At 34.0% G+C, this 11,419-nt stretch overlaps 1 protein-coding gene across 1 annotated transcript; it reads left to right on the plus strand.

The window, feature by feature from the left end:
- The first annotated feature begins 5,611 nt into the window (after positions 1-5,611).
- On the plus strand, positions 5,612-8,082 carry LOC107554518 (homeobox protein vent1-like). The gene is made up of 3 exons (XM_016237037.1): positions 5,612-5,885; positions 6,656-6,939; positions 7,647-8,082. Exons 1-3 carry the CDS (start codon positions 5,612-5,614, stop codon positions 7,992-7,994), a joined length of 906 nt encoding a protein of 301 aa, XP_016092523.1. The 3' UTR covers positions 7,995-8,082.
- Positions 8,083-11,419: the final 3,337 nt, after the last annotated feature.

Here is an 11,419-nt window from a genome sequence, read left to right on the forward strand (position 1 = left end):
ACACACACACACACATGCACTGTGTGTGTGTGTGTGTGTGTGTATATATATACATATAAACTATATTTACAGAACTCATTATAGTTGTTTGAAATAAAGTAAACATTAACTTAAAATAAAATATAAAAAGTAAACTATCTATTAATTAAAAGCCTATCAATTACAAGCCTAATTAATAAATACATAAATTGCAGTCAAGAAAAACTGCTTTATTTGATATATTACTAGGTTTAATTTAATTTAATTTGTATTTTTATTTTTATTTTTATTAAGGGAGGATAGACTGCTGAAATCATCAGTATTCCTGTTTTTAAACCAGTAAATAATTATAGTTAATAAAAATGTCTTCTTTTATATCTTATTACTTTTGCATTAGATTTAAAGACATTTCTTTAAAACTAAATAAAAAATTTAAATATAAAAAAATAATCATTTTAAACGACAAAAACAACAAAATCACTAAAACTATCACTAAAATGGAAAAAAAAAAAATATATATATATATATATATAAATGTTTATTTTAATATCAGCATGTTGCATCAATATAAGGTTAAACCCATCTAGAAATGTTGAGGTAGTGTTTATTTTGTGGTGGTGTGCTGCTGGTTGTGTGTGTTCAGCCTCTGGCCCCTGCAGCACTGAGAGAGAGACAATACATGAGCAGTCATTACAGAGCAGCAAACAGCCCTATTAGAGATGAAAGAGGCTCAATGAGGACAATCAAAGGCCGTCACCGCTGGGGGCCATTACTCTGAGAGACTGCCGTCTGTAGCGGAGCTTCAGGATCCACTCACTGACGGACACCTCACAGCCCCTATCACACTAATGGAGCCAGATATGCTTAACTGCACTCAATCATCACAAATACAAAGAGTACAAGATACTTTCAAGTGTGAGCTGAGCATCTGTTCTTAATGATCAAAACATTTTCATCAATAAACGTAAACTCAGTATCTGCATCCAAAACCAGACTGATACAAATAAATCAATATAATGCTTTATTTTATATCTGATAGATTTGCATTAGTTTGAAAGAAATTGAAATGTTTTATTACGAGACGACAGACTGCTGAAATCATCTGCAATGCTAAATATAAAAAATAAGATAAATAGAAATAAAAAGTAAAGTCAATAAAACTTTTATATTGAATTTGTTTTGCATTAGTTTTAAAGAAATTTAAATTATATTCATTTTTTTTATCAATGAATAAAATTCATAAATAAATTACAATCAAGAAATATGACTAGTTTTGCATTCATTTTAAAGAAATTAATTTTTTATATATTTTTTATTAAGGGAGGATAAACCTCTGAAATCATCAATATTCCTGTTTTTAAACCATTAAATAAAAGTTTACATAAATTATAGTTAAGTAAATTACAGTTTTATGTGATTAGTTTTAGTTGTAAAAAATGTAAATGTTTATGGGGGAGTGAACTGCTAAAATAAGTTTTTAAACAATTAAAAGCCTCTAAAATCATTTATTGTTAATAAAAAAATTATTTTATTTCTTATTAGTTTTGCATTAGATTTAAAGAAAATTTTGTGATTTAATAAGAGAGGATGGACTGCTGAAATAATCTATATTGCTATTTTTTAAATAAATAAATATATGCCACCAACGCAACACTATGTGACACATATAACCTAAAATAAATAATTACTTTAGCATTAAGCAACTCATACACTCTTAAAAGAAAGTGTAAGAACCTTCTTATGAAGAACTATTTTTGGCTGTAAACGGTTCTTCCGCTGCTGTATAGTTCTTTAGAGACTAAAAACGTTCATGTTATTATATCACATGTTCCTCAAGATGAGTGTTTTGGATTCTGGGTTCTTTAACACCACAGTTTTATTGATGATTTTCCAAAAAAAACTAAACATCTATGAGTCTGTATGCTGCTATCAGCTCAAGAACATTATTACAGAAGAGTCTCTCTCTCTCTCTCTCACTGTAATCTGTGCTTTAATGATAGTGTTAGTGAGATGAGAAGTGGACCTGCCGTCTCCAACCCCTCCCGTCTGTCATCCATAAAAACAGGCTCCTGTCTGTACTGCAGCCTGATTCCTCTCCACTGACATGCACATCAAAGTCAGGCCCCGGTTTATCACATATCAGGGCCCGGGGACAGTGGAAACAAGACGGGGACGGTCCTAACACTGAGCCTTACTGGAATATAGAAACCTACAATGCAATTACAGACAGATCAGTGACAGATAAGAGAGGAATGAGATCGGCCTGTTTGTTTGGCCTCTCGCTGAAAGAGAGAGACAGATAGAAATGAAGATATGATGAAAGAGTGTAAACAAATTATCTGCTCTTTGAACCTTTAAATGGGCTGAAGAGGGAAGAATATATACAGACTCAACTCTCTGAATGATTTTACTTTCATTACTTGGTCGTTTGAGAAGATGAATGGACAAATTATATAATTTCTCCATTTATTTTACATTATTACATCTTTGCAAGTTATTAAAAAGGAGTCACTTTTCATAATTCAACTATTCATAATTAAATAAAAAATTATGTAATGTTAATTTTACAACATAAAATACTCCGAAATACAAAAATTCTTGTTTTCAAGCAAGAACACACACACATACACAGATATAGATATATACTACAAGGCATAATATTGACTGTTATTTTTGATATATTATGCCTTGTAGTATATATAGATAGATATATACTACAAGGCATAATATTGACTGTTATTTTTGTGCTATTTTTCATATTTTATATGGTAATGTGCTCACCATTATAAGACGGTATCCATTTTAAACAACAAGAAACAAACAAAAAACACTTTTTGTTATTTTCAAAATAAACAAGTGCATAAAAACTAAAAATAATCAACCAACTCAAGAACCGAACAAAGAAATAAAAAAGCAAGCAAGAAACTATCCAACATATAAATAGATAAATAAATAAGAACGAAAAACGCCATTTTTTAAATAAGTGTATAAACAAAACAAACAAAAAACAAGTAAATTAAAAAAGAAACAAGCAACCAACCCAAGAGCCAAACAAACAAATAAAAAGCAAACAAGAAATTATTCAACAAAATGAACACACATAAATAAACAAATCATTAAAAATAAATAAATAATAGAAACAAACAAAAACACTTTGTCGTTTATAAAATAAATGTATAGACAAAAATTTAACTAAGCAAACAAACAAACAACCCAAGAACAAAACAAATAAAAAAATATCAAGCAAGCAAGAAACTATCCAACACAAAGAGCATGAATGAATGAATGAATAAATGAGAACGAAAAAACGTTGCCATTTTTAAATAAGTGTATAAACAAACAAACAAACAAAAACAAATACATTTAAAAAGAAACAAGCAACCAACCCAAGAGCCAAACAAACAAATAAAAAGCAAACAAGAAATTATTCAACAAAATGAACACACATAAATAAACAAATCATTACAAATAAATAAATAGAAACAAACAAAAACACTTTGTCGTTTATAAAATAAATGTATAAACAAAAATGTAACTAAGCAAACAAACAACCCAAGATCAAAAAAAAAAAAAAAAAAAAAAAAAAATAATCAAGCAAGCAAGAAACTATCCAGCACAATGAGCATGAATGAATGAATGAATAAATAAATAAATAAAAAACACATTTTCCAGGATCTAGTTTACAGGTGATAAATCTTCCAGTGAACCTCTGTATGCGTAAATCTCCTCCCTTGGCGCCGTCTTTCTGTTGTTTTTCTTCTTCTTCAATGTGCCCCAAAAGGGATCAAACCCTTCAGATCCTTTAGAAACAATAATGGGACAATCTAAGGCTGTTTTATTTGCTCGTCTGATAATCAAAAGTGTCTGGCAGGCTTTGAAATCATGTATTCTTCAATAGTGGGCCTGATCAAGTTAATCTCGAGCAAGCCGCTGATAAACCAGATCAGCTATGCGTAATGATCCCGTTTGGGGGGGCCAACAGATCCAAGGGCCGGCAGTTATCTCCGTCAGTAGTTGGGTCTCTGCAGACTACTGTGTCCATACTCGTGTAGTGTTTCTAAAACAGCCCATTAACCTCTACCTGCCACTTCAAAAGAGCCGCCTGCTTTGATACCAATACCCGCTGAAAAGGGCATAAACAAGAGCTGGATTACCCACGTTTGCAGCCACTCACAGGAACATTAAGTGTCTATGAGAGAGACAGAGCGCTTGTGTTTGTGAGAGAGACATTTTCACAAAAAGTGAAACAACTGCAGTTTTGCTCTATTGGAATCAGAGAAACTGACAAGCAAACTAACAACAAATACACAAACTGGTTTTTCATAAATAAACATATAGGTTAACAATAATTTGTATTCTAAAGACACTATGAAAAAAAAGACCATGAAACATTTTTATCTTTTGTATTGGAATCAGTAAAACTAACTCTGAACGAATGAATAAATATAAAGATATAGGAAATAATTTTCTCATTTGACACTATGAAATGTTTGGGCTTCATTTTGTTGTGTTGCAACTGACTCGTATTAAAGAAATAATAATTAAAAAAATTATTTGGATGTCCTTTTGCAAGTTGTTGACATTTCTGTTCTAAAGAGATTATAATAAAGGGCTTTTGAAAACATAATTTTATTGTGCTGAAATAAATACATAAATAAATAAATTCTCATTTAACAAACGTTTGAGCTTCATTTTGTAGTGCTGGAACAAACAAACAATCAATCAGGCAATCCTTTTCTTGTTTTACCCTGAAATGTTTGAGCTTCATTGTGTGGTGTAGGAACTGTAAATTTATGAATGAACAAACAAACAAATCAAAACATTTTCAAGTAGTTGTTTTACATGACCATTTCTGTTCTTCTGATAAGGGACTTACTTATTTTTTTTGTGCATGCATGCATGTGTAAATAAATAAATAAAGGATGCATTTCTGTTCTCAAGATATCTTATAATAAAAGGACTAAAAAAGATCGAAATCTTTATTTTTTTATTCTGCAATGAGAAAGAAAGAAAGAAAGCTTTTAAGTCTAAAGTGGATTTAGCTCTGTAGACATTATGCGATGATGCTTTTGCACCATTTTAGTCAAATAACTAAAACTATTTCACTTTAGGGATTAGCAAACATTGCTCTCGATTATGAATTCCAAGCCTCTGTTTTTAACCTTGAACTTCCTCCATCACACTGTTCTAACGTGAACACATGAAATCACACACGCACACATGCACACCTCAGAGAGGAGACAGGATCAGAGATGGTTTTAGGGAGGGGATTACATCTCCAGACTTACTGGTGCCAGGAGTTAATGGGTTCACTCAAGGCCGATTGAGACGTCTTCATTACCACACTTGTGAAAACTGAAGGGGTGGAGATCAGGACGTTTCCTTTGATCCGGGGCGAAGTGAATTGTAAATGAGCTGGGATTAGTCCTATAAATACTTGAGCCTCATACTGGAGGTGTCGATCAGTGAACCCAAAGCCATGCTTATCAGAACACAAACACACATCTGACTCACTCAGACACGGGACTTCAGCTTCGAACTCACCCTAAAGAAGAAGAACTGCACAACTGGCCTGTGTTATACTGGAGATCTGTCTTTCTTTGCTGGATTTGGACACAGCTGGTTCTCAAAGATGAAGGGGCATTTTTCCATCGAGTGGCTTTCTCAAAGCAGCCAGGCCTCGGCATCCACACTTCCCTCAAACTCTTGGGTCTCTCCCGGCCAGGACGTCCCGAGCACCTCTGCCTCTGAGAGCCTTCCTGGCTTCTACAGCAGATGGAGACCGGAAAACATGGAGGATCAGGAGAAACGTATGGAGCCAGCACAACCGGGAAACAGCTTGTTGTGTACATCTACACAAGATACCGAGCCCAATGACAACAATATCATCCAGCAACACACTCACGGTAAGAAACTGTTCCAATAATCCATGTTTACATTGTTGAAGAATGAAATACTGATCTAAAAGTACTATTGTTATTTTATTTTGTTCTTAATTTAATTATCAGTGAAATAGTATAAAATCTTTAACATCTTAAATATATATATATACTGGTAAGTGAAAAAATACTGGTCTAAAATACTATTTTTAATTTGTTTAACAGTAAACTAGCATAACATAGTTAAAAGTTAAGTTTAAAGTGTAAGTTTTGCCAACACCGGGATAAATTACATTTGAAATATTTTTTTAAATAGAAGGGTTATTTTAAATGGTATATAATTATTTAAAGTAAAATACACATCTGAAATACTATTGGTATTTTATATTTATTGAATTATAATATATTAAAATAAATAGATTAATAGTAAAAATAGATTAAATAAACATAATAACAAAAGTTAAAAGTACTGTTGAATAATACAATAATAAATCAAATTAACACATTTGTGTTAAACAAACGAATTCATTATTCATTAAGTATAAATCCATTTCAAGTAGTTTTATCCTATTTTTAAAATTGGCTTACGGCAAATATTTTTAAAAGTAATGCTTATAACAAAATTACAGATTGTATAGAATTTATTTTATTTTACCTTTATGTCATATCATTTGTATTTATTTATTTATTCAGTTGAGCAATATCCATTTAAATGCAAATTTACAATATATTTCCTCTTTCTCTGTTATGTAGCTGTTGTTTTGTTACCTGACTTCATATTTGAATCTTTGTGCTCATTTGTCTTTGTTTTCTGATAGCATCAGAGCCAGGTTTCAGCAGCAGCAGCAGCGCGGAGGAGGAGGAGACATCAGGGTACGAGAGCGAGGGTGGCCCCTCTCTCTCACCTGGGGCCCCTGAAGGACCGGCGCCGTCGGTATCTCCCTCTACCGGCCGCAGACCCCGAACTGCGTTCACCGCAGAGCAGATCAACAGTCTGGAGAGAGCCTTCAAGAGAAACGCTTATCTCGGAGCCCAGGACAAAGCCGAGCTCTGCAAAAGACTGAATCTGTCTGATAAACAGGTATGAGGTTGATTTATTGTATTTATTATTACTATTATTTTAAATGGGTTTAATAATGTGATTTAAGGCGACTGCGTGTTAGTTTTTTGTACCTTTTTTGTACGAAATCTCTGCGAATCATTTGTTTTGATTCGGAGCATGTAGCAAACTGACAAAGTCAAGTGATTTCAGTGAACGAGGCTTCGTTACGTCAAACTGTTTCGAAATTTGTAGTAGTATAAATTTGTAGACATTTTTGTTAACCCCTTAACTGTCACCGTCCCACCTGTGGGACGTTCGGCGCTCTTTTTTGTTGTTGTCTTTTTTCTTTATCAAATCTTTTAGTAATCATCATAAATCATATATCATTTGAATGTCTTTTCCAAACGTCTGTTCTAGGAGCATGTTTTTTTTTAGGGACGATATTTTGCAAAAAGTTCGGGCCCCCCGCTCTGCACATTTTGCATGTCTCCCTTATTTTAACACACCTGACTGAGATCATCAACTCGTTAGGAGAGAGAGATCCAGGAGCTGAACTAACGAGTTGATGATCTCAGTCAGGTGTGTTGCATGCAAAATGTGCAGACCAGGGGGGCCCCAGGACTGGAATTGAAAACCGCAACAAATGTGTAATTCCACTCTTTTAACCAAAGGGGGCGCCAAAAAATAGTGATTTAACTTTTGTTTATGTGTTCAATGTAAACTTATCCCATGTTTCTTTCCATTAGATCAGAAACTGGTTCCAGAACCGACGCATGAAGCTGAAACGGACCGTTCAGGACAGTCTGGCTCACGCCTGCCAGGCCAAGGTGGCCTCACATATGATGCATTACTCCGATCTGCACAGTTTCCGTGCCGCTCCATATCCCAGCTACTATTCGGCGGTCCAGGAGACCCCGGCACCTTACGGCCCGGGATTTCACTTCAGTCCTGCTACAGCCGGAGGCCTGCCGACCCTGCCTGTGGAGGCCCTGTATCAGTACAGCACCCTACAGAGCCTCCCTGTCCATCCCAGCAACCCTTCCATGATGAGTCCATACCAGCCCTATCACTCGCAGTACTACAACACACAGTGAGACGAGAGGCCGACAACAAAACATTCATTTCTGCCTGTTAAGCCTTGTGCTTTGTTTACATCGTTGCATTTGTGAATACAGGGTGAAGTGCAATAACAAATGTGATCTTTTTTTTTTTTCTCGTTTTGATGAATTATTTAAATATGTTTGTAAATCTCGAGAAAGTTCTATTTCGTTCATGTCTATGTGTACAAGAGGAGTGTATAAATAAATCATTTTCTATTTGATTACACCAAAGTGTAAGGTGCTTTATTACTGCCGTAAAATGAATACTTTTGAACGTTAATACTTATCATAGATGGATTAACTTGATCAAAAGTTACAGTAAAGACTCTAATTCTGTACAAGATTTGACATTTCTATTTATCAAACTGTTTTCAACATAAGATAATAATAATAAATGTTTCTTAAAGCAACAAATCAGCATATTAGAATGATTTCTGAAGATCATGTGACACTGAAGACAGGAGGAATGATGCTGAAAATTCAGCTTTGCATCACAGGAATAAATTACATTTTAAATGATATTCAAATATAGTTCAAATATTTCACATTATTACTAGTTTATTGTATTTTTGATCAAACAGATGCAGCATTTTACTTTTTCAGAAACATTAACAAGTCTTACTGACCTCAAATTATGTGGAGCCGAAACATAAACAATACTGTACTTAAGTATCATTTTGGGGATTTTGTACAACAAATATACTGACCTAAAACGGAACACTTTCAGCATGCTACTATCTATTGTTATTAAATAAACATTCAGTTACAGGGTTTCTGCAGGTTTTATGAAGTTAAGACTTTCTTTTTAAGAAAAGGAATAAATGGAAGGGAACACATCAATATGTTCTCTAAACGTAAATGTCTAGGGAGAACACAATGAGCTGCATTAGCAACACTTTGTCTAAAAACACAACTTCCAACATATCTCCTCTACTTCTTAATCATTTTACAGAAACAAATAACTTATGACTCAAATACCTCAGCTCGCAGCCACTAGAATACAGAAATATATTTTACTGTAACTTCTGATCACATTGCAAAAATCTTAATCTAAAGATTCTTAAATGATGCATTTAACTGTGATGCAAAGTGACATAAGTAGTCCTGTTTTCTAAGAAATTGATCTAAATTTTATGATAAAAAGCATAAGTTCAGTTATGTTTAATTTCTCAGGAAACCAGACTTCATATCTGCATATTTTATATTTTAAGTACGTGTATTTTGATTTAAAGAGACTAAACACACACAAAAAGATCCTTTAATGCCGTGACTATGAAATTAAGACTTTCTGCTCCAACTCAAGACCTTTTAATTTGTGGAAGGGCAAATAAACCTGTATGGCCAGCTATTTGATAAACAAACGTTTAGTTAATTATCAACTATAATCAAATGAATAAAACTAACTTTATCAGCAGATGATTTTATAGTAATGTTAAAAAAAATGGAAAAGCTGTCCTTTCCAGCTTTTCCTCCTGCCTGCAGAAGCACAAGAAACCAGGATTATTGAGAAGTCTCATTGAGGAGGAAGATTAGAAATCTCTGGTGTGAGCTTTACACTGAGGAAAGTAGCAGTGAAACTAGTTTTACTCTGAAATTGCTAGTACATGTCACATAATTACAAAAAAAAATGTATCTCGCACCTGTAACACCAATTAAACGCTATACCTTCGATTTTTATTTATTTTTGTAGACTTGCAGGGGATTTTGAACAATAAAGTGATTTTAAAAACCGCCCAAAAATGACTCGTGATACCTTTGCATTCTTAGCATTTAAACAAAAGTACAAATAAATCAAAGTAAACTCAAAATTGAGCTTAATTTGAGATTTTTCAGCGTGTCCAAACAACATTTCGATGAGTTGGCTCTTATTTCTAAACATTACGTTACCTCTAGTCTATTAATTTAAGATATTGCCATACCCCATCAATCCTATTAAATGCACACATGCATATTTTTGGCTATTTGATTCGTTTTGGCTAAATAATGCACCAAATTCACTTTAATCCACGCTCGGCGCTCTTTTCCAAGAACACTGCAAAGCCACAAACACCGCGAGCTTATCAAAAGCCATCACGTGCACAGAACTAAAGCACGGCACCTTTACAATTCATACAAACCATAACCGTCCGAGCTAGGCTTTATTTGAGAAATTAGACAATTAAAACTTGCTTTACCATGTCGTCAGACGAGCTTCTTCTCCTTTCGCACGAAACGGAGGGAAAGCACAATGATGCCCACTTCAGCGTTTAGCGCGGTACGTTCCAGCGTGATAACCAATGAGCGAGCGACGTCTTGGTTTGAAACGTCGGATTCGTCCAATCACAGAGCTTCTCTATATGTGGGTGGGTTGTTTTAGTTCTCTTTTTTCTTGTTAGACCACCAGCGCAATAGTCTTGTGCGCATGCGTGCCGCCGTCATCATTCATTACCAAAAAAATGAAGTATTTTTTTATTGTGATGTGATTGGGAATGTTTTCGATTAGAGTACAATCTAGTATAGACTCATAACTGCTATGTTATCGTGTATTCTGCTGTAAAACAATGCATAATAAATCAGTTGTGTTATTTTAGGTCTCTTTCTGTTCAGCTTCCTCTTTTCAACACGTCTAAAACTAAAAGTGTCTTTGTGAGTCCCTTTTTCATTTTGCATGCGCTTATGTCTGTTTGTGACGATGAGATGACCTTAGCTAGGCCTATATATATAAGACAGCTACAGAAAACAAGCAGGATTTTGAACGAAATTGAGCAAGCACGATTTTAATGTATTGTCGTAGTTCTGCATTTAATGTGTATATCATAGAATGGCTCCTCTTCTTCGTCTCTATTTTTATTTCTTTCAAGTCATCTTTCACTCGTTCACAGGATGATGTGTTTTATGTTTTGGGGATTTGTCTTTAAAAACTGTTAAATGCTCAAAAAAGCGAGTTTCTTTTACCTGGCCATGTTCTATAATGCATAATAAATCAGTTGTGTTATTTTAGGTCTCTTTCTGTTCAGCTTCCTCTTTTCAACACGTCTAAAACTAAAAGTGTTTTTGTGAGTCCCTTTTTCATTTTGCATGCGCTTATGTCTGTTTGTGACGATGAGATGACCTTAGCTAGGCCTATATATATAAGACAGCTACAGAAAACAAGCAGGATTTTGAACGAAATTGAGCAAGCACGATTTTAATGTATTGTCGTAGTTCTGCATTTAATGTGTATATCATAGAATGGCTCCTCTTCTTCGTCTCTATTTTTATTTCTTTCAAGTCATCTTTCACTCGTTCACAGGATGATGTGTTTTATGTTTTGGGGATTTGTCTTTAAAAACTGTTAAATGCTCAAAAAAGCGAGTTTCTTTTACCTGGCCATGTTCTAAAAAAAATAATAATTTTGCCTCACCGCCAGACTCCTTAACTGAACTAATGCGCATGCGCGA

This window comes from Sinocyclocheilus grahami, unplaced genomic scaffold, assembly GCF_001515645.1.
Source record: "Sinocyclocheilus grahami isolate Dianchi unplaced genomic scaffold, SAMN03320097.WGS_v1.1 scaffold505.1, whole genome shotgun sequence".
Taxonomy (NCBI): domain Eukaryota; kingdom Metazoa; phylum Chordata; class Actinopteri; order Cypriniformes; family Cyprinidae; genus Sinocyclocheilus; species Sinocyclocheilus grahami.